The sequence below is a fragment of the Python bivittatus genome, unplaced genomic scaffold (genome assembly GCF_059951505.1).
Source record: "Python bivittatus isolate LINGU-HERP-01145 unplaced genomic scaffold, Pbiv_v1 ctg000480_np1212, whole genome shotgun sequence".
NCBI classification, from domain to species: domain Eukaryota; kingdom Metazoa; phylum Chordata; class Lepidosauria; order Squamata; family Pythonidae; genus Python; species Python bivittatus.
The window spans coordinates 78,645,831-78,670,784 of NW_028277075.1; the positions used below are offsets into that span (position 1 = coordinate 78,645,831).

Genomic DNA, 24,954 nt, shown 5'->3' on the forward strand with positions numbered 1-24,954 from the left:
CTCCATATTTGGCTCCCATCCTGGCTCCTCCCATTTCTACCTGTCCTGTTTGAGTCTGGAATTCTGAGGTAAGGAAGCTTCTGCATACAGAGCTCTATCTCCAGGGTTCCACACAGCTAGGTTTCCTTGTATGTGGCCATGCAGAAACATGGATCTGAGACTAGGGATAGCTGTATGACCTGAGCTAGACTCTCTAGTTCCTTTAAGGCAGGAGTCCACAAACTCTTCAGCTTATTGACCTCTTCATGAAGTTTCAGATTGTTCATCGACCCCCAAACATTTATTATATGAAAATAATTTATTAAAGTGTTACTTTAATAATACTACAAATATAATAATAATAAAAGGCAGTTTTACTTGGAACAGCTTATATCCTGTGACAATACCTTTAACACCATGAAACAACATCTGCCTATTCCAGATTCTTGGGAGGGACTCAATAGGTGGATGAAAATGCCAAATCCACCCTGAACATCTGGCTGTGTGACCAACCATAGTAATAATAACCTTTAACACCATCAAGCTGATACCTTTAACACCATTAAACAACATCTGCCTGTCCCAGGTCCTTGGGAAGGACCTGATAGGTGGATAAAAATGCCAAATCCAGTCTAAACAACTGGCTGACTGTGTGACCAACAACAACAACAACAACAACAACAATAATAATAATAATAATAATAATAATAATAATAATAATAATATAGTAATAACAACATTGGCCACTTGGATAGTCCCATTGACCCTTGGGGTCAATACTGACCACTTTGGAGGACCCTGCTTTAAGGCAAGTAACACATGTTGCTGTTGTGTTGCATTCTTCTGACCTGGGGATGGCTCTGAAGATGTTACAGGGAGCTATTTTCTAATTAAGAAACCATTTCCTATCAGACATGTCTATGCCAGTCCTACTGTTAAAAGGACAAGAGCCAGTTTCAAGGAGCAGACTTTTCCAGCCATTTTATAAACTGATGTTAAAATAAAATGCTACAAAATGTGAATAATCTGCATGGCTGTTATAACGATGTTGTCTTTTAATCTTGGCTCCTCTTGAAGTTGCTTATGACTTACGGAGAGAGACTGAGTAAGGTTGGAATCTGTTGCCACCTAAATGACTAACAATTTCTTTTCTGTTGCTCTCTGCAGCTGGAGTGTTCGTAAGCTGTGCTGGCTCTGGGGTTCATTGATCATTCTGTGGAGCATTAATTACTGCTAGACACGGCATGTCATATAGGATTCACCCTTGCCTTATCACTTAATACTGACTTTTTCTGTTTTTGGTCGGGGTTGTTGGTTCACCCTGGCCTTTATTATTTGATTTTTCTTTAAAAAAAAAAAGTAATTCTCAAAAGGTGTCTGTTTTCTTCTTCTTGTTTTGAAAATGCTCTTGCCCAGCCTGTCTCGTTGCTTGAGAAAGCTGCGCCTCAGTGGTGCCAAGGGAAGCTACAGGCGCATCTCGTAGCTCAGACTAACCTTCTGCGGAATCAGGTGATAGCCCAGCCTCTCTTGCTGTCTAACCCTGCACGTGCTGTCTCTGGCTGAAGCCCCCTTCTCTGCTTATTCCCCAGGCAGCGTTCACTCTAACCTCTCATAGAAGTATTCTTTTCTCTGGGAAGAATGTTGACTTAAAATTTGGACTTCTTAAAGCCAAAAGAAGTTTGAAAAAGCAATGGAGTTTTTTTGATTTTGTGCACCGCTTGAATATATGGTACAATGTCCTCATCAGCAATTCAATGTATAGGTGACCATTAAGAAGACAGGATAGAAAGTGGTTCCAGTAGTTACTGATTAATTTGTGTGGCAACTGGCATTGCTTATTTAGGAATAGTATTTGCCTAGGAGTTTATAGTTGCTGAATCATGATCCAATATTTCTGGATTCTGAGATCTATACATGATAAAGAGGGGAGGCAAGTATATATCTGCATATCATACAGCAGCCTCTTCTTGTTATGTATTTAGATTTTTATAATCTGATACTCAGAGTCCTATATAAAAGACTTAGTAAGCAAGGCTTACTATTTCCATTAACTCACCAATGATTGAAGTCCTTCACTCTCATTCACATTTCAGACTGGTTGACCATGGTTCTTGGTCAACAGTTACTCTTCTCCTTGATTAAAACCCAGCTGCTAAATCCCAGGATCCATTTCATGTGGAAGCCCCAGAAATGATATTGTTGTTCTACTGCCACATCTCTTTCCCTTCACCTACTATATAACAAGCAAGGAGAAGAGAATTTTTTTTTTTTATCCTGAATCTTTTGTTGTTGTTAAGTTGCCTGTATGGGCTTCCGTGTGATTTTCAACTTCTGTTTGTACATGTTATTTTATAGCTTAACCTGTTATAAAATCCAGATGTTTTTAAAATGGATTTATAACAAGCTTTAAGAGGGTCTCTACATTGTTTTAGGCTTGTTCCTCTTTATGATTAGAAATGATTCTGGACAATGAAGCCTTTTCTCTAAAATCATTTTAAGAACATGGGTGCCAGTAAATAAGATCCTGCCATGAAATCTGAACATCCAAAAGCCTTATGGGAAACAACTTGGTAATAAGTGAATAAGAATTATCAGATGCCTGTTTGCCATGCAGAACAGAAATAAGGACCACCTTAGTGTATTGTGTTTTAACAATGGACACACTTGAGAAGTAAGAAAGCTAAATGAAGCAAAGAACTGAATGAAAGAGAGAAAAAAAAGAGCAACTACTGGAGGACCACAACCTATTGTCTTGAATGAAAGGAACCCATTTCCTTTTTTGTGGCTTCCCTGAACTGGTCAGTGAATAAGTTTAATTCTTGCGCTGGCTGCTTTAAACTCAGCTTCTCAAATTCCAGATGGTTTGGACTACTATCAACCCTGACCATTGACTATTTTAATTTGGACTGATGAGAGTTTTGGGTGGTCTATATCTGGACTGAAACATGTGTTTGGTCCAGATGTGTGTTCCAGCTTTTCTGAGGGGGAAGAATGGGACATAACCCACACATCATCATCAGTGGCAGCTAAGGGGAGGTAGGAAAATTGCATCACTGGGAAGACTGGGGAAAGGTGTGGGTGAGCTGGTTAGATTTGCAACTCTTGAAGCCAAGGAAATTGGTGGTGGTGGCGGCTAAGGGAAGGTAGAAAAAAGAACATGGTAGAAAGATTAGGGAACAGGTGGGCCACTTGAATGTGCTGTGCTTGAAGCCAATTAGCTTCAAATATGGCATAGCCAAGTGGCCTGCCTATCCTCCAATCTTCACAGCATCTTCCGACCTCTACTTCCCCTTAGCCACTGCTAATGTTCTTGGGTTAGTCCACCTGGAATGGTTCATCAGAACTTCCAAATTTCTGGTTTGTACACACCCTAGTATGTGGTTCTTTTTGTAGGTGAGCTAGTGTTCAATTCCTTGTTTCCTGCCATAATCTCTGTCTTTTATCAGAGATAGGCAGTATATTACATGGTGGTAGATTTACATTTTTCTGTCAGAAACATGGGAGGTGTTCCAAGAGGGTAGAAATAAGTTACTATTCTAAGCAGTGTTCTCTTTTAGAATATATTCAAGAAAGTTGATGAGACAAATTGCTTAAGACAGCAAATTCCTGCCTTCCTACAACCCCATTGAAATGCTGACTAAAAGCAGTACAGATGCTTGCTTTATAAAATTGGCCCAGAATCAACTATGTATAAAGAAACTCTTTTTCTTTATGTTCATGAATCAGATGGGCAGCTGTTTCATCTTGCTGTGTTTTGGAATTCCTCAGTGGGGATGAAAATAAATCACATTTGAATCTAATATTAAGAGAAATTTCAAATGAAAAATTTAAAAATCTGCAGAAGTTGGCACTGGAAATTTGAAGTGAATCCAGATGACATAGTTAAGTAGCTTATATGTTAGCAAAAGTATAGAGGTGGTATAATGCTAAAACACTAACTAATAGGATTAGTATCTTAAAAGATTAAAAAGTACTTGGATATAAAAGGTCTAGGAAATGCAGATCACTAACATGGCTTGTTCTAAAGAAACCTCACTCCCCAACATATCCATTAATTCCTGAATTATATTTGATAAGTAAAACAAAGGGTGACTTGAAAGAACTATTGTGATCCAGTGAATAGTATTTGTTCCTGGAATTGGAATGCTTGCTTGCTTGCTTATTGTAAGTTTTACATATCACTTCAGTCCACATAGCTTAACGCAATGCATATCAGAGCAAGTAACACTTTACCAATGCACATGTCAATAAAGATAACACATCAGATAGAAGCAATGATATAAAAACATAAGTTATATTAAAATTATCTAAATTAAGCTTTGAAAATGCAAGATATTCAGTTGATTTTAAATCATCCATACTGACCCTTTCCAAAATCTCTCTCTTTTTCAGGAATATTTTGAAGTGCTCCTTGTTTAATGGTCAAATTCCATTTCTGCTATTTCCCATACAATTTCTCAGCTGTTGTAAAAACAGAATGTAAAAAGTAGTCATGAGATTGTATGCAGCAAGTTAGAATTTGTGCATGATATTCCCGGTCAGATTTGTTTTCCATTCCTTTTTTGCCTCAATTTACTTACTATCTTTGGTCATTGCTTTGTATATCTATAGCAGAGCATATCTCAATTTTTTAAAAATATTTTATATTATTATTAATTTGCCTTAAGATAAAGAGACAATTGTCATACTAACTACTTCATTGAGCAGGGTTGCCAAGCAGATTCCCATGGGAAACCATGTATTGTAATTGGGGTTAAGAGCCTCTTACCATTAGTTTATAGAGTGAACGTTGCCTTGGGTACTTCTCACAATATTGGGATATTTCAATGTATAGATTGCTTTTTCAGTTCCTTGAGCATGAATAATTTAGTCTACCAAAAATGGAAAAGTAGACTAGCTCAGTATTGAGATTCCAAGTAATAATGTAATATGAAGTTTATATGCTCTAAACCCTCAACTTTGCTATTAAATTCTGACCATTGCTTAATTCAGCCATATCAAATCATGTGACACATGCCCCCCCTTAAAAAAAAAAAACCCAACCAGGCACTAAGCTAGCTTTATAGTATATATCACTAAGAAAACATATTTCTGTTGTAACCAAAGAAACTGACTTATGTTGCTATCTTACATAGGGTGGTTGAAATCTTCTTAGAATTTCTTTTCAAGGACAGAGGGCTTCTTGACTTACATGTATTCTGAGGTCCACTCTGTTGAAGTTATATCACATAAGTAGTCTATAAGTAGTCCTTAGGGACCTTTTGTTGTTCCTGCCATGGTAGTATATAAGCAGTTTGTTTTTTCTTGCTACTGAATTGGTAAGAGTCCAGCTTCACTATTTACTCATATTATGGTAGACTATATATGATATAAAATGAAGCTTCTGTATATTTACTGGTTAAATACTCTATTCCACTAGTGTCTAGATACATATGTACCTACTGCTTGCAGTTTGTTAGTCTCTTTAAAACGTTGTGCTAGTCCTAACCACTTGGGGAGTATCAACTATTTATATCAGTTTTACTCTGAACTGAATATTGCAGAATTGCATTTCCATGTAATTCCAGAAGTCTGTGCAAATATAATAACTCTTACTGATATGCAGACTGCCATTTCCAACATTTTGGTAGATGTGTTCTGAGAATGAACTAGACTAATAGGTAGCTTTGTAGATCTACCTTTTGGAACTCCTAGTATTAGCCACATAAGCAGTTTCCATTCCTGCAGCTACACATTGCAATTCCCACTTTTATTGGGGACAGATGGCCATAGGGAAGTAGAAGGAAATTTCTATCAGCTGGAGGTATAGGTGGACTTTAATTGGGATTCTAATTAGGCCATGATTAGTTTATCTTTGTACAAAGTAGAGATCTACTTTGGAAGTGACCAATACTTAGTTGCCAGGATCTTCTCCCTCACTCTTCAGTGTGAGAGAGATGGACTTGTGGGATCTTGGTCAGTTTTGTCAAACCTTGAAAGGTAAGCATATCATAGGGATCCTGGGAAGGATTGGGATATTGTTGCCACCCCCTTTTGTCTGCATTAACAACCTGCTCAGGTTGCCAGCCCATATTATAGTAAATGTTTTCCAGATCACCATTGCACTACATAGTGATACGGTACTGCTCTGAGTAGGCCTTGCTTCTAAACATTGTCAGGTAACCCAACCTTGTATTGGTTCTGCTGTGAAGTTCTTCAGCATAGTAAAGTAGGAGTCTTGCTCATGAAAACCCCTATTTTACAATACAATTTCAGTTATGTTAAATCCATGGCATAGAATTACATTTAATACATTCAAAGCAATATAACAGAGACATGAAAGAACATGAAAGCAATATGTATAACCTTTCTGTTTCTTCAATATTTATATTCCATCCAAAACTCCCAAAGATCATTGGGCTTCCCTTATAGGTGTCATTAAGAGTTCCTTGTACCAGGCCCAGGGCACTTTTTCATTTAATTTTTATTATGGAAGACTCTTGGGGCATGTGGAACATACATGAACGTATGTAAACTCTCTCCTGAATGGTTGTATATGGGCTTGTTGATACCCCATTTCTTTTCTTCAGGCCGAAGAAGAATTAGTAAAAGCTCAGAAAGTATTTGAGGAGATGAACATTGATCTTCAGGAAGAACTGCCTTCACTATGGAATAGGTGAGCACTGGAAAAATGCTCTTTATCTATATATTTCTGGGAAGGGGGTGGTCTCAGCAGGGGAATTAACAATATTTTGTTTGGTTCTTGCTCCAAGGAAGCTCAACTAAAGTATTCTGTCCACGCTGTTTCTTTTGCTCTATGGAAATCACGTATTCCAATCCGCAAAAGAGGAATGAAGGAAATGAAAGCTGTTTAACAAGTGGGATAAAGTTGAAGGGAAAACATCTGCCTGTATCTCCATTGACTTGTACTATTTCATTTTCTAGTCGTGTTGGTTTCTATGTCAACACATTCCAGAGTATTGCTGGCTTAGAAGAGAATTTTCATAAGGAAATGAGCAAGGTAAAGTTGCAAGGCATGCTTCTTCCTATTGGTACGTCACATAGTTTCTCCTTCGTACTTTTTCTTATTATAAGGCAGTGTTGTCCAAACTTGGCCACTTTAAGATGAGTGGACTTCAACTCCCAGAATTCCCCAGCCAGCCATGCTGGCTGGGGAATTCTGGGAGTTGAAGTCCACTCATCTTAAAGTGGCCAAGTTTGGACAACACTGTTATAAGGCAATAGTGTTAGCTGATGATGCTCAGGGATGCTGACACCATTTTTAGAGTCTTGTTAACTTTTGATGTGCCCCTTATGAAAACAGACTAGGGTATATTCTGAAGGCATAATCATGCAGCGACCTTGTTGAAGAGAAACAGTTCCATGTCTGGACAGTTTTTAAAACTGCCTTGATATATTACGCAAGCTGCCTTGAGTTCCATTGGTGAAAAATAAGAAAGAAAAGAAAATATCATTATATGAGGCCCTGCTTCCTCCTTTATCTGTGGATCTATTTTTTTGTAGTTTGGATGACTTCTGTCAGTCAATTTGGGGAGGATGGGCGGGGACAAGTCCACTAAATAAATAAATAAATAAATAAATAAATAAATAAATAAATTTATATTAAGTTTTGAAAGGCTGGAACCATTTCCCTTATATTTGTGAAAGCCTGACAATGATAAAACTCAATAATTGTTAACAGTGTATTATTGCATCCACTAATATATAGTTAATTAATTAAATTACTCAGTTGCTTTTCAAAAATTGCTTGCCTATGAAACACGTTCTGAATTTCTTTGGTGACTCTGCAGTATTTTACTTTAATATCGTGGAGAAAGAAATTACATCTTCAGAGCAGCATAAATGACTTTTCTCCTCCATTGGACAAATAACTTGACAAGGTACCAGGAAGACCACAGTTTAAAAGAGGAAATATGAAAGAAGGAAATGATGTGCATCAATTTAAGTTACATAAACCTGCAACATAGTCTGCTTTGCTTAGAATTTAGACTCTTGTATTAGGCAATAGAAAAAGCAGGTTGGAACATGGCAATATTGAAAGGAAGATGAAAGAAATTTAAGTGATAGAAGGGGTGTCAAATGACTGGATATAAGTTGAGAAATAAACAACCAAATATTTAAGAGGAGAGCTGCAATACTGTTGAAGCAAATAGCCATCCATGTTATTTAATAACCTGCCGATCTTCCAGCAAGGAGTTCAGATTTGTATGTATAAACTTTCCAGGTTAATATTGCCTTAGTTCCATGCCTTGGCATTAATGAGACCTCCAAACAGTGTCCTGAAAACTAGATTTTCTGGGGAGGGAAATTGTATAGTTCAGCGGCCCATATTTTGCTGGAATGTCTAAGCTATTGCATATCTCTATAAATAATGTTATGTAGTATGAGCCACAAAGATGATTTAATGTTGTGGGTGGCAATATAGGCTTAATGAAATTGCCAACTTACATTGCATTTGACACACTAGTGTGACCAGATGGATGTTGTAGCCAAACAACCAAGAGTAATTCACCAAAACAGAGACATTTTTCAGCTAGGAAAAGATGTTCCTGTCACGCTTCAGCTAAGGCATTTAAAGTCTTTGCAACAAGTGAGAAAAACAGAGTAGTAGACCACTAATAGCAAAGTTGTACTAATAGCAAAGCTTCACATTATTTACATTGATCAGAGAGGTGTGTGTGTTTCCCCATAGTTCATACGAGCAATTTAAATATAAAAGTGCTAGAACCAGACCACAGTAATGTTACGCTTATCAACAGTGATGTACATTCTTCCAACATTGTAGCAATCTATGAGATGAAACCTCGGGCAGTTTGTTCCTCTGGGGTATTCGGAGGTGATCCTGTTTCTCCCATTTTTCCTGGGGCAAAAGTGATGCCAAAATGTATCTGCGTTTCATTAGAGTCAGAGAGGTCCACTGACCAGCTGCAGTGGCAGACACAGGGCTGCAAGCCTAGATGAACTCCTTCCCTCAGGGCAAACATTGGTTTGGCCTGACGTCTTATTTAGTGACAGACTAGGGTTCCATAGCAACCCAGGCAGGCAAGGTTGGCTGCCGATGGGGAGAGAGAGAAGAAGGATGGTATTAAGTCCCAGTGAGAAGCAAAGAGTCTGTATTGACAGAAGGTCCTGGAGCAGTACAAATATGTGAAGCTGAGCCAGAGGAGGAGAAACTGAGAAAAAGAAGAAACGTGAACTGAATTGTTTTTTTGCTTTTCGTTATGTGTACATACATCACAGATTTTGCTCCTATGGCATCTGTCTCAAAAGGTGCCCCAGTGTACCTAGTGCTTTCAGTTTACATTACTGTGATGTGGATGGAGGTAATGTAAAGGCACGGCGTAATCCTTCCCTTAGCAAAACACCCTCTTCTTGGGATCCTCAGTTGTACTTACGCATTTCTGATAGGCTCTTGGTTATACTGACCTGTAATTTTTTTTCCCTGTTTTGAACCTTTGTTTATTTATTGCCTCAGTTAAACCAAAACCTGAATGATGTCCTTGTGACTCTAGAGAAAGAACATGCAACAAGCGCCTTTCCTGTTAAAGCTCAGCCAAGGTTAGTACACGTAAACCCATGTCTGTTTTTTCAAGAAGAATGGAAAAAATCCCCTTCCACTGTCAAAAGCTGGGCAGCATCATGCCTGTCTCTCTTATTCTCTGACTAGTGTCTTGTGATTACAGCGATCATAACTTGTATTAAGTGTTTCTCTCTCCTGCCACCCTGGCATTCCAGGAAGTGTCTCCCCGGTGCTTCTCATGGTTAAATGTGCTGTTTCCCTATCTGCACCAAAACAAGACATAGATAGAAATGTACCTTAAAATGTGTGTGTGTGTGTGTGTGGACGTGCACATGCATATAATAATTTCATTTAAAGACATTTTTAAAAAATATAACTACTTGAATGGCAGGAAAAAGGAAGAAATGTTGGAAAAGAGTAGGAAACCCTATATTTTCTGTTTTCTTATGAATGGGCTGTTCAGTCTTCAGCTGTGGTATTTTTATCCCTAGATTGGCTCTTAGAAATTTAGCAATTGAAGCTTTGATGGAGATAGAAAGATGGGAAAAGTACATTTCAGTGTGTTGGGCTAATGTTTAATTCATCAGAATTGGTTCTATGATAAATTGGTCTCCTTGGCACAATATTCTGGTTTCCATATCTTTGTGTATGCCAGCGTAAGTATGTTTAATAGAACTAATTACATATTCTTTTCCCATTTTATCCTTGTCTCCATTTCCTTCCCTTCCTTTGTTGTTTCCCTCTGTCAATGTTTAGATTGTAAGCTCCTTGGGGCAGGGACTTGTTCTCTTGTACTGTGTAAAATGCCATGCACATTGATGGTGCTATATAAATAATAAATAATAATAATAAACCTTATTCTCAGCTCTGGGGCTAAAGGCTGGCCCTTTGAGCTCCTTGACTCTGTTACTTATGATTTATATTTTTAAGGGTCACAGCTCCATATCAGACACCTTTTAGCACAATCCCATAAAAAGAGATTAGGTTTACACAACCATAAATGCATCTAGGATGGCATCCATGAGGTTGAATATACTAGTAAAACAAGACAATGCAATTCTGATGTACAGTGCTACACAATGGCTACATTTAGATGATCATGTGTTTATCTGAACTGGAAAAGAGACCTGTATACACACACTATAGAATAATACTATGGAAGATGGATCACAATATTATATTAGTATTTTTGCTATACAAGTAGGGGTGCTTTTGAACTGCTGCAGGAAATTCAAGCAAAGTTGGTGAATGTTTTTTGATGTTTTCCCCAGCATTTTAAGGTTATTATTGATGAATTTACTATTTAGTAATGAATTTACTATTAAATTCAAGTATTTTTTTAAAATCAAGACTGTGAAATTCTTTGTTAAGAAATTCACTACAGTTTACCAGATGAAGCTAATTCCAGTTAGAGACAAGAAAAGGAAGAGGGCATAAAATCTGCCAAGATTATGAATATACAATATTTTCCCCAACCGTCAGCTCAAACAGTTAAGAGGAAAGTAGGCCTCACTTTTTGGATCAGATGGTTTCTGACTTTCATCCAACTATGTGAATGATGAAGCAGTTTGGGAACTCAGATTCCCAGCTGCTCTGAGTCCTAGTTGCTGTGTTCGCATTAATGAGATGAAATGGGCCAAGCCATCATTAGGGAAAGGATTATTGTGGGCTGACTGTATTCCTTTTGGAAAGCAAATGGAAGTTAACATGGTTCCTTATTTATGTGAAACTACTCCTACACACGCAGTGAAACAAAGGGAAGATGAATCTGGAAATTGAATTGGTATCAGAAAATTGAGCAGTTTCTGTATTCTTGCCAATGAGTGGAACACTTAAAGTTTTCCAAAGAGATAGGGAGTGTAATTGTAGACCCTCTATAAACACAATTCCACCCAACACTAAATAAAACAGATCTATGATAAAATAATGGAAGGAAAACATACAAGAATGATGAAAGAGTGGGAGAGACTGAACAAATGAAGTCAGCAGTAATAAGCTTAATTTATATAATTAGTTAAGATATCCCCAAATATATAGAGCAACAAGCAGAGAGAAAGAAGAGCGTAAAGCTGATCTATTTAGGATGAAGATTTGTAAATACTAACCTGGGAGTAAGCCACAGTAAATTTAGTGGTATTGATTTTTGAGTAAACTTGCATATGATTGCTCTCTTAAATGAATAAGAACCATGACAAGAATAATTATTTTGATCCCTTTAAATGAAGTTTTGCTTATTCCTTCTACATGGACTAATGTAATTTTAATACAGTGATTATTTCAGTGCTATAGATTCCTTTCTATTGATATCTCATCTGAAAGGAGTTATGCCACGCTTGACGCAATTATTTGTTTTGTTCTTTCTGTGAAGTGTGGCTGAATAGCATTGGTTTAGGCATAACAGTAGAGCTGAAGCCAAAGAAAGGTTTCAGATAAAAATGCAAGAATAAAGTCAAAGTGAGAACTAGGTACTATTGTATCAGTTATATTTACAAGCCAAAAGTATTTAATAAAATACCTTATTTGTGTACTTTGGAAATTGAGATGGAAAAAAACTGTATATCAATGATAGCGTAGAAAGGGCATGAAAGCCCATCATAAGCAAGGTATTATGGGATGGCATGAAGATACCAGCACCCTAACAGATCTGACATCTATTTTCAGCTGACATCATCCAATGTACAACGGTAGTTCAAACAATTTATGTTTTGTGGGAACTAATTTTTCAGGACACATTTAAAGACCCTCACCCATTCTGCACCATAATTTGGGACCTTAATGTCAAATTAGCATCTGGTTGGGTTTGTGGATAGTACTAAGAAAACATGTAGTTGACCTAATCCATGTGGCTATGGGGCTTTTGAGATTACATTAGTGCTGTAACATGAACCCATTGGAAAGTGATTCCCATGTTGCTAATGTAATGTTTAAAGAAAATCCGTTTTCTCATGCTACAAGCAGACACTTTTCAAGGCTCGCTGTGTTCATTGATCTTGCGATAGATCAGGAAACATCAGTTGCCAAAACTCAGCCCTCTGCTGGAAGTATTGGGTCCTTCCTCTCCTCCCTCTTCCACCCAATCATCAACGTTTCTTTTCCAATACGACTTTAAGTTAATCTGAGGATAAGTGGTGACAAGAATCCTGCTTCTCCTCTTTCCTCTTCCCATCCACTGGACACTGACATAGCAGTTAATGGATATAATTGAAAATGTCCAGTGTGCATACCTGTTACCATGCTAAGATGACACACTGGGACACATTCTAGTTCCTCTATGAACGAATATCTGCACAGTAATTGCCTTAGCTTATGCACGGAATCTTCACCTTTCTTTCTCATTGGTTGAGCCGTGTTGTAATGGAGATCACTTACGTGTGCCGTCCTCAACAGAAAGAAAACTAAACTCTTCTCCAGGCTGAGGAAAAAGATGAGCAGGTACCAGAATGGCAAAGTGCATTCCCCAAATGGTCTGATTTGGATGACAAAGGCAAAGGCCCGGCTGCATTCTAACAGCTTAGTGCATTGATAGCTTGATGACTGTAGGGGTTTTTCCTTTTTTCTTTGCATGATTTAAATCACTTTGCCTCAGAATTGTTTGAGATTGCCTTTGTGTGTGTCTGAATAATCCAAATATTTTGTTTGTTTTAATCTCCCCCCCCCCCTTTTATACAATTTCAGTGGAAGATCTGTGGAGTTCAGGATGAAAGTCTTTGTGTTTCCTAATACATTCCTCAAGGATAGCTGTAATACTTTGTGCTCTGTACCTAGAGATAAAAGCTTATCAGGACAACCAGATAACTTAACGTTTTTTGCTTTAGTGGGTTATGATATTGTACCCTTCCAAATGAGGAAAGGGTGTTGCTTTTCCTTTAATGTTTCAGACTGAAGTGGCCCCATATTTTACGCATACTATTCAGAGCTAGTAGGAATATCAAGTTAGATTTGAACTAAGGCCTGTTAGATACTACTTCACTACAAATCTGTGTATTATTTGTTGTAAATTTCTGCTTGATATTTGTAAGGCTTCTGTGATCCCTTTGCAAGAGCTTAAGTTAATGTGGTGTAGCAATTGACATAACAGTGCTGAAGGAGAATGATAGACTTTTGCAGTTAGAGTAACTATGGAGAAAATTTCAGCATTTATTTGAGGAATATGCAGCTCCATATATTGATAAGTAGATTTTTTTGTTTGTTTCAGAGGAATTGTTATGTAGCTGGACATTTTGGTCATATTTCCTCATATAACATCCCATGTCTTCCACAATAAAAGTGGTGAATTATAATAGTGCTCCTGTTCTTTCTTCATATTCTTCTGGCTTGCCTTCCAGAAAATATCTGAATTTTGAAGCTAGCTGCTATGTTATTACTGTGTGATCCATGTTACCTTTTAAACATAGGAAACTTCTGAAATATTTGCAATCAACTCATGAGGGAAGAGGAGGAGGAAAATGAGCTCTTTACTCCATCAAATTCTGAGTAAGGAGCCCTTATGACTCCTGTTGTTCCTTTTGTGAAAGTCAGTTGGAAAGTAGCTTCTTTTCTTCTTTTGCTTTTTGTGACATGGTCACAAATAATTTCTATCCTGAAGAGATTAGTATCAGTTGTATATAGGGGGGAAAAAACTCTCTAGAAAGAATATGGACTTAAAAGGAGAGAAAAAGCTAAATGGCTTCTTGGAGTAGATGGTGTTTTATTACAAACTATTGTAATAAATGTTTCCTATACTAACTGGCTTGCTGAATAAATATGCATGATGGCTGCTATTACTAAGTGACTTTGTATAAAAAGAGAGTTCTCAATTGTTTCCTTTCTACCAACTATCTGCCTTTTGATCAGATTTGAGTCCGAGGAGGCACAATAAAAGACAAGATAGACATGGTTGAGGTGTAATTTGGTGGCTCACCTTTGATTATTTGCACCTCCGCCTTCCACATGATTCTCCAGCAGTCAATGGGTTATAGTTAGAACCTCTTAGAACCAAGAACCAAGTGTGTTTACCTAAGCATAAGTCCTGATGAATTTAGGACAATTTATTTCCCAGTGCAAATTAGCAGTAGAGATGATCTGAGTTTTTAAAAAAATTCTATTGCTATATATCAGTGGTTTTGATTTTTTGTTTTAAATCCTAACATTTGAATATTTAGTTGACAAAATGTAGTGCGGAAAACAAGCTTTCATGATTTTTTGTTAGTCTGGTCCATTTTTCAAGCTTTGGCTTTGCATTGTTTAAATAAAAAATCAGTTGCCTCATCCCTCTAAGCCACTTGGCTATCCAGCGGCTTTCATGATTAAAAGATTGAAATACTGATTGTATAACACAGAACACTGTGCAGGATCACAAAAAACATTTACTCAGGAGATTAACATTCCTATACTTCCTTGGATCTCAGAGGTCTGCTTATTTTTAATGCACTGTATAATGAAAATCATCTTATTTAAATCTTAGGGAGTAACCAAGAGCTGTTTAAGAGCTAAACTATATTGTAGACAAACTTTGGCACTGCATGTATTGCAATTTAGATCAGAGCATGGAGGGAGGTTGAGATGTTGGTTTTTGTTACCCCTTTTTAAAAAAGCAAAAACAAAATTCTTCTTTTCCTCCATATTGCAATTCGAATCAGTGCCCCTCCTCTATCTGTTGTTTGGCAGTGGAATGGAAAATCTCTTCAGTAGCTTCCTGTGACAAATAATGCCAATTATTATGGGGGGGAGGGACTTCGGTTGGAATTGCATTGGATCTCCCTATGTCTCTCAGTGGTTGTTGTTTACTGCTTAAAATGTATCTATACATACAGGCATTGCCAAGCTACATGTTAGGCATCACACAATTTGGTTCTAAGAATTTCCATCACTAGCACTGCTGATCCCTTACACTAGCCATATGTTGTATGTTTTGGGAGTTAGATCTTGGCAGCGCTTCAACTTTACATTCTTTTTCTCTTCTTTTGATATGAAGCACACATATACTTTTCTATACATTAAAGCAATATCAGTAGATATATTCCAAACAATGCACGTGAAAGAAGCATTTCAGTGTATTCCAAGAAATATAAAAGCCTACTCAGATATCAACTCTGTAATGCTTTCTCTTGTTTTCTTACAGTGACAGCACAAAAGCAAACAAAACTCCTTCATCTCCACCCGATGGGACTCCTATCACCAGCCCCGAGATCAAGGCCGTCAACCATGAGCCAGAGCCGTCCACTTTGGAGACTCCTCCGGGAGGCATTCCCAAGTCTCCTTCTCAGGTAGTGAGAACTGCCGCTGCATTTTCCTTGGGGATTTACACATTTCTATCACATAGTTCTGTTACACAGGATAGTTTAACCAAATATCTAGTTCAATTACTTTTTTTTTGTTCAGGTTCTTTAATAGTTTTCAGCAAGCTGCACTATTTCTCTTTCTCTCTAAAATTGTCATTTCTTAATCCCTGCTTAGAAACAAGCTAGTTTGTATGATGTAATTAATGTAATACATAATTGTTCAAGAAAAGACATGGCTAAATGAGATGACTTGGCATGTATAACCTCTGAGTAAACTAGTCAACTACAACATCAGTGGAGTAGTAGAATGTAAACATATTGGGGTAAGCCTCCTGAACTATTTTCAGAGACATCGGTAACAAACTGGAGGTTACTGTTAGACCAGAAGAGGTTTTCCAATAGGATTATTACATAATCTTCACTTTGCAAATTGTTTAATGGCTTTATAATGGTTTTGTGTGAGATGGGCAGCCATATAAATGTGACATATCAATTAATCAATCAATCAATGGCACAGGTATTAAAAAATACTACTAAATGTCAAGCCACGTTTTTTAGAATTTTACCCTCTGTTTGAAAATGACATCATACATACATGATTTCATCATGCAAATGATGACATTATGTGCTTGTAAGTCACATCACTCACATGATGACATCATCATACTTGGGTCTTCATTTGCCTACTTGCCCTCTCCTGCAGATTCCCCTCTATACTTGTATTATTTTATAAACATGAATATTTTATTTTTTGCCAGACTTATCTTAATATTTGTCAGTGTGGTTTTAATTTGATTTTAGCCAAATTCACTTTGGCTTGACAAAAGTAGCTTTGTTCTAGTATTTCAGCACCAAACAATCTTTTGAGAACCTTCTGCTAGTTAAAAGTGTAACAGATTTACCAGTGGATCAACATCTTGGAATTTAATTATAGTTATATGAAATAAAGTATGAGATCCCAGAATATTTAGGGCAATGGTAGATCTAGGTAAAATATCTATAAGAAGACATTATAATACAACCACTATTCCTAGGTGACTATGCATACCATTATATCTCTAGCTTCCAAATAGATAGTAAGAACACACACACACACACACACACACGTAATTGGCTTGACATTTGGTCATTTTATAAAATGCAGGTGCCCTGTTTTTTATAAAACCATTAATCAACCTTGAAAACTGAATAGATGTGACACTCCTATTGAGGAATCTCCTCTGGTCTAAGAGCAGTGTCCTTGGGAGAAGGAAAACACCCAGACCTGTCTTAGAAGTACTCTGGATTCAGAATGAATCTCTTTGGATTCAGTTTAGAAGTATATTAAAACAGGTATGAAGAATGATAAGTGGGATAAAAGACTACTTGGATCAACAGGGTGAACAATATTTGCAGCACTGTTTCTGATGAGATTTCCCCCTCCATCTGTAAATAGGACAATGGAAATGTGCTGCTTTGTGTATTTGACTCTCAGTTGGACTGAAACAATAGTCATTTGGACAAGAAATTGTATCGTAAGCCCCTGCGTTCGTGCCACGAATTTGCTAATAAGAACAGCAACACTCCGGGGACCTAGCTGCTATCAAGCAGCAATTTTAGCTTTAACAATATCATCATAAGAAGTGCATCTTACTTGAGAGACATCTTGCTGAATATTTTGTTTCAGTAAAACAAAACTAATAGAATGCCATGGGGCCAGCCACTGTTGTAAGTAGTTTTCATTTAGATAAAATTGCTGAGACAATGCTGATAGAATACAGTAGTACAGCATAACATACATTTTTATATGTGCACAATGTTTTCAATATTTTTTCTCTTTACAGATATATAGAACGTGCCTTTAAATTTCTAAAGACATGTTCTAACCAATCTTGAAAACTTCTTGGGTTGCTTTTTAAATATTTTCTTTCTTTCTTTCTTTCTTTCTTTCTTTCTTTCTTTCTTTCTTTCTTTCTTTCTTTCTTTCTTCCTTCCTTTCTTTCTTTCTTTCTTTCTTTCTTTCTTTCTTTCTTTCTTTCTTTCTTTCTTTCTTTCTTTCTTTCTTTCTTTCTTTCTCTAACAGTGTTGCTACTGAAGTGGCTTATTGGAGTTTGAAATTAGAAGTCACTTGGCTAAACTCAAATAGAAATTATTTCCATAATTTAGGACATTTTTTGTGATCATTAATGTAATAAGCTACCCAATGTCTAAATGAATTATCTGAGTTTTAATATGATGTACTGAAATGATCTGGACATACACAAATACTACATTGCACGTGATAACTAGATTCCCAATTTGGTGGTGTTTTTTTGTTTTTTTTTAATGAGCAAACAATTCAGAGCCATCATCAGGAGTGTAAGGTTAGCATGCTTAGGCAAATGTCAGGCTCTTGGGGATATATGCTATTGATTGCAAATTTACTGTGACAGAGCAGCAATTTCTGCTGCTTGCCTTCTTTTTCTAGATAATTGTGGGATTTTATCTTTGTGGAAAGGCTTCCTCAACTCATTGCAACTTGTTTCTATTCCTCCTTCCCTTCTGGATAGAGATAGAAGAACAGGGAGCAATAGTTGCGGCCCCATTGTAATCAAAAGCTCCTTGCCTTCTAAAATTGTACAGGTGATGAGAAGGAAGAATTATTGTGGGGAACTCTAGAATGCATAAGGCACAGATCTCCTCAGATTAATCTTTACTATGGCCTTGCAGCCAGAAGACTGCTCAATGTCTTACACTTTGAGCTGGGCTTGGTTTGGCTGTATCCATTGTAGAATTTTGCCATTTATCCCCATGCTGAGAAATTATTTTTAGATTTTTCCAAGAATTTGGAGAGAACTAATAACTTTTCAAGAATTTGGAGAGAGCCAATAATGAAGGTTTTATATGTTTCATAAACTGTAGAAAATGAGCTGTCTCATTTGACATATTTTTATTGTTTTCCCATAGAAAATATCCATCAACTAACAAAAGTGAGATTCGTTATAGTAAATATCTAGTGTACAGTATTACTAGATATATCTAGTAAATATATAGTCTACAATAATGCAAATAGTAATCATAAGGGAGAATTGATCATTCAGCTAGAATGATCAATTCTCCCTTATGAATTACTATTCTGCATCTATTTCTAACCTTCCCTGCCAATGTTGTAGGATCTTCTACCGTCAGCAACTTAGCCTGTGTTGTACATACCCACTTTCTTTTCAGTTTTTGACTTAGATTAAGCAGGCTTTTGAAACACCATGGCATCCTGCAAACTCTGTGAATAGGAGTGGTAGTAAGAGTAGCATAGCAAGGCTTCTGTCATACCGTCTTCAGCTGTCTGAATAATTACTGTTCTTTCCAGTCTTCTCCCACCCCTCCTCCCAAAAGAAAGAATACCTAAGAAGCATTCTTGCTCCAAGGACAAGGGGCTACTCATACCATCTCAAAAGGAGAAAATACATGTGGTGCACACTGCCCTCAGCTGGTTTGTCTCTTTCAACGCATAACAAAGCTTGTTATCATTCACTATGCTCAACAACAGAGGCAAAATCAAAAAGGCCTTGAAATAATCCTGTAAGAGATTAATTTCAGTCTCTTCATAAAATTGTTGTATGATCAAGGCATCTACAAATCATGGTATTCCTTAGAAAACACAATAAGTGGTACTTCTAATTGACCCTTTTAGCATAGTGGTGCAATTTGTACCTGCAGTAAATTACTACATTCAATGTTAGGAGGAAAAAAATGAACCTTGGTATAAGATTTTCAAGCAGCATTTGGCAAAATTTAGAGACCTTGACAGAATGCTCTAACCACCCTTCCCCTCCTGTAAATAGCATAAAATATTTAAAAATTGCAGATAGTCTCTCTTTTTAAACCTCTGTGTACTTTAATGAATGATTGAATTTGAAGCAAACCAAAAAAAAGTTATCTTTCTCTCCCAGTTCTTCTTGCTAGAATACAATTTCTGTCACCATAAAAGAATACAACTGAGCAATTTTTGCTCAGTTATTGCAAGGATGCATTATTCAAACATAAAATACCATTTTTATGTGAGAAATAAATGCAAACGATCAAACAAATTAATCCCCTCCCAAAGGGTTTGTATGGAACAGACTATGTCCCATTTAATGGAATATGTGCAAAGCTGGGATTTTAGAAAAATTGCAAGTAGAACCTTTAATAGTTCCAAAGCTCTGGAGATGGAATGTAACAAAGAACCAATAATATAGCAGATTGTAGGGTTTGGTGTGAAAAACCAAAGTCTAAATTAACATGGAAGAGAAATAAAGCTTTCTAAACTCTAAGAACAATTATTAAGAGCACTATACAAATGCTAGATAAACCACTTGTGAGATATATATCTATACATCTATACATCTATTTTTCTATCTACTCATGTTACAAGTATTTTCTCCAACTCAACAGAGCAGCCCTGGATTAACCATTAAGTAAAATAAGCACATGCTTAGGGCACCAAAGGAAGGGGGGCACCACAGAGTTCCCCCCCCAGCTATTATGCCCTTAACTCTTTCACTGCCACACTCAAGTCAATGTTTTTGTAGTTGTCCTTATCTTCCATATTTGAGTTTAATTTGCATTCTTAATTTTTTTTCCCCTTTGGCATGGTGAGTGACTGAAGTTTAAAAATTTAGTTTGAAGGTATCATCAGATACCACATTTGTTTCCTTCCCATGGCTTCCATCAAGGGGCATTATTTTGGGGCTGTGTTTAGGGCATCAATTGGCCTTAATCCTGGCCTGCAGCAGAGTGATTGTACAGACAGCCTCAAATGAAACTGACCATGAAATGTGAAATTCCAAAAGGACAATATTTTCATTGAGTCAGTTATTACACTGCCAAATCTATCATATAGATCTGGAAGAAATAATAAACATGGGAATTAGAATTATTTCACCAGCCCATTGGTGTTAATTAAAGTGAAATTGATTTAATTTAATTTTCATATAGTAGCATTAAGGGATTTTAGAGACTCTTATGTTCATTTTCCCTTTTTGTAAAGTGTTTCAGGTCCCTGCTCTAAAGAAAAGCATGTAGCTGCTTGCAGAAAAGGTAACAAAAAAGCCTCAGCAGACAACCAGAGTATGTGAATGCCCCCAGAAGACCAAAACAGTGTAGAATCACATCCAAGAATGCAAATCTCTGATAAGCATGGAAAGGTTGCAAGTGATGAACTGGAAAATGAAAAATGTAATAATATATTATAAAACAGTTCCATAAAAGGATAAACAGGTATGATTTATAAGCTAGGGAACTTAAAATCCTTATTAACAGCAGTTTCTATAGCAGCAGAACTCACTAAAATGTTTGTGACAATGGCCAATATAAATATCCTAAAATCCACTGATGAAGTACCATTTCATTACAATGAATTTAAACTGATTTAAACTAAGAATTATGAAAATGCATTGCTATCTACCCAGGATACCCAAATGAAAACATTTGAAATGCAAACATTAGCATGTCTGGAGAATAAAGCTTATACAGATAATAAAGTTCTTACGGGATCAGCTAGCAATTTCTGTAAGAACTATTACATTAAATATGTCTTCTCCTGAAAAGATCTCATGCAAACTATGAACTGACCCTGTTGGTTTATAGCTGGCTCTGCCAGGTCATGAAAGGAAAAAATCTACCAATATGCACTGACCTAAATATAATTTTAGCAGAGGATATGACCTTATAGCAAGTGGAAAACAAGACTACTCCTTTGCAATGAACATTTCTGGTGTAGCCTTTAGAGCAAGTATAGCTGAAAACCTAATAGGGAAAATTAATATGATGCTGCAATTCAGTCACTGCAGTGCTCTTAAGTAGAGAACAAAGAAGGCAGCAAATTTTTAAAGATGAAGAAAGTCTGTTACAACAAATGTTCTTATCTGATTTAAACATGAAAGGGAGGTGGGAAATTTGCTGAAGCTGATCATGGAGGATACATTAGTAAACCAGGTATCTTCTGTGATACAAGAAACTCAACCGGAATCATTGCCCCAAGGTGCTTCCTCCCTACAAAATTGATTAGGTCTGGAAGAGTCAGGATGAGATGCAACTGGTCTTTTGGAACACTGCTGGCTGGTGTTTCAGGTCAGAGGACCTTTTGATTTGTAACTGTGACATCATATTGCTTGCAGATGAGTTGGGTAAAAAAAGAATTAGAGTGGTAGTTTCAAAACATGATCGTTAAATGGAGCTTGGTGAGATTAGAGATCGAGTAAGGAGTGGATTAATCATTTTTATTTCCAATCAGCTCCAAACTATACATACTATCGCATCATCTTGCAATCCTTTAGCCTTGACCACAGAAATAGACATGGAGGGATATAGTTATACAGTAATTAATGTTTGTTTTCCCACTGGGACTGCTAACTCAAGTAAATGATTTATGGAATAACAAGAACCACCCACTTAGGAGAAGAGAAGATCCATTATGGAACCAGCTGTACTGCTGTAAAAATAAAAGGATTAGTTATGGTGGATGACATTTGGCACAGATTAAGGCACAGTAGGATTTATTTTCATTGAATGGTGTAGTGGAAGATGACCAGGAAGGAGAATATACCTGTTGGAATTCAAGGGGAGCCAGTCCCATTATTTATATAATGTTAATGTGTACTTTCCTACACAACATGAAATTCTTTGGGATATAGTAGATTCTTCCCTGAAATTGAAATAGAAATAGATAGGCCAGTGATGGTGAACCTTCTGGGCTTGGCATGTCAAAAATTTGGAAAATGCCGATTTGCTGGCTTGTCACACCCCCTCCCCCCGAACAAAAGAGAAACAATTCTTTACATATTAATTTATTTTAAAAAAAATACAGTCCAATCATGTGCGATGCTATGTATTATGTAAAGAATCATCAAATAATTACAAAAATGAAATATGAGTAAAACAAACTTAGTTTCTTTGGTAACTCAAACAGGAGGAATAGTTGTTGTTAGGTATTGGTGAATGCTGGGGTGTCACCCAAAACGTCATGGCATGTCACCTTTGACACGTGTGTCATAGGTTCACCATCACTGAGGTAGGCCAATGATTTGTAGTACAAAAAACATAATTAGTAGTGAAGAATGCGCAATTGGGGTTAGATGATAAGAAAGAGTATAGGAGTCAGTCCTGGAGTTTCTTAGCACTAAGTTTGTCTAAGACTTGAAAGAACAGATTAGAAAGCAGAAATTGTCTCATCTGAGATCCAGCACAATCTTAAGCTTCTCTGCAAGTAGAGATGGTAACTCCTTTAAGATTTCCAAGTCTCAAAACAGTGCCCCAATGCTGCATGGTTCACAGATCCCTATTTCTGATAACAACAGAAAACCTGAAACTCTTGAGTCAAAATTCTTTAAAGCAGCTTTCCACAATTCTTGCTGCACTGTGAATTACTGCAGCTGGAATCTGGACATTTCAGACAAAGGCTAGGATTTGAAATCAACTAAGATATGAGGTATTGTGGGTTTCCTGTTGGGTGGAGAGAGAGAGTTGGGCATATTTGAATATATAGTATAAAAAGGACATGAGTTCTGTTCCTCCCTGACTTACAGTAGATGGTGGATTAATAAGAGATCCTTTACCCCCACAAACTGACATATATCACTTCTGACAGGCATTGGAGTGTCTTCCCCATTGCCAGACTTGTACATTGCTCTCCATGTTATTGGAGGGAAAATACCATAAAATCCTAAGAGCTAGTGAATGTAACTATGGAGATGAAAGGAAATAGAAATGCTAAACTACTTATTTATTTATATCATTTACTCTATACAACTGCACATCTCATGTGGTTAACTCTCGGTGACTTGCAGGATTAAAAACAAACGGACCCTCCAAACGTAACCCCTTGGCGCCTGATAGCTATTAAACACTCATACTGGCAGAGCTCATCTCCACCTTGGTCCCAATGCCTGGAGGAACAGCCAGGTCTTCAGTGCCTTCCAAATCTCGGGGGGGGGGGGGGATGCTGTTCCACAGGATAGGTGCAGCCACTGAGAAGGCACGACTTGGGGATCCAATGAGATGAGGTTGTTTAATAAAAGGGACCCGGAGCATGCCCTCTCTACTAGAGCTGGTGGGGTGGGCAGAAACACTAGGAGAAAGGCAGTCCTGGAAGTAGCCTGGCCCTATGCCATGAAGGGCTTTTTGGTGATGACCAGCACCTTGAATGGCATCCAGAAGCCTATTGGGAGCCAGTGCAGCTTGCAGAGCAGCAGTTACATGGGTAATGAGAAATGCCAAAAACTGCCTGCATTGCTGTATTCTGGGCCAGCTGCAGTTTCCAAGTGCTCTTCAAGGGCAGCCCCATGTAGATACATTACAGTAATCCAAATGGGAGGTGACTAAGGCAAGATCACCATGAGCATCACTGATTCTTGACAAATTCTGAAAAATAATCTTCTGTTCTTTATTTTTGGGTTTTACTATTTATCTTTCAAATCATTGTTTTTTCTTCTCTGTACAAATGTGTTTTTTACTTTTAAGGTTGATCTTGGATCATAAATAAAACTGAATAATTTGAAAAGAAAAAGAATGCAGTCAAATTTAAAAGAAGCTTGACATGTTCTAAGAACTGACAAAAAGCAAGTGTGCAACTTGTGTGAATTGTCCTTTTGCCCTTCCTGATTGACCGATTGTAGAAGTTCATGAGTAACTAGTAGCTTATTCTTACCCAAACCTCTATCTAGGTGTATTTGTTTTCTGAGTCACGGCAGGGTAGATTTGTATATTATTTTGATGGAGAAACATTTTTAGAAGAGTCAAATAACTAATTACCATGGAAAATCAACTTACTGCTCTGACATTCTACCTAGAACTGAGACTCGTCCCAACTAATTTAGAAACCTAAGACTGTGAAGAGATCTGAGAAGGAAAGTTACAGTACAGAAGACAAAATCAATATGTAATAGATCCCACTTGTGTGATCCTGTGTGGCCTATGATATCAAAAGAAATGAAAATCCTTAATGTAAAATGTGTAGGAGAACAGGGATTCCGAGACCAGTGTAATTTCTCCTGGTGCTATCTGTGATGTCATGATTCCAAAAGAGTTAGATCTGATTTCTATTAGTTAACACCGTGTAATGTTTAAGCAACCCATTGGCAGTATTATTATCGCATTATAATGATAAAGATTGGCTTTTATATTATTGGGAGTCTTGTGTATTGGACTCAGTCAAAGCTGGTTGGAAACCCTTTTCTCTATGGAGATAGTTATTCCTGC

The 24,954-nt window shown here is 37.1% G+C and overlaps 1 protein-coding gene across 5 annotated transcripts in view; it reads left to right on the forward strand.

Moving 5' to 3' along the window:
- BIN1 (bridging integrator 1) overlaps window positions 1–24,954 on the forward strand; it is a 108,565-nt gene that overhangs the window by 65,111 nt on the left and 18,500 nt on the right. For 4 of the 5 annotated variants that reach the window (XM_088146399.1, XM_088146401.1, XM_088146402.1 and 1 more), the window contains exons 7-10: window positions 6,549–6,634; window positions 6,904–6,979; window positions 9,455–9,537; window positions 15,600–15,744. In XM_088146399.1, coding sequence (XP_088002525.1) covers window positions 6,549–6,634; window positions 6,904–6,979; window positions 9,455–9,537; window positions 15,600–15,744 — 390 coding nt within the window. Of the gene's footprint in view, window positions 1–1,395; window positions 1,489–6,548; window positions 6,635–6,903; window positions 6,980–9,454; window positions 9,538–15,599; window positions 15,745–24,954 lie in introns of all 5 variants that reach the window. The other variant, XM_088146404.1, reaches the window with a different exon arrangement.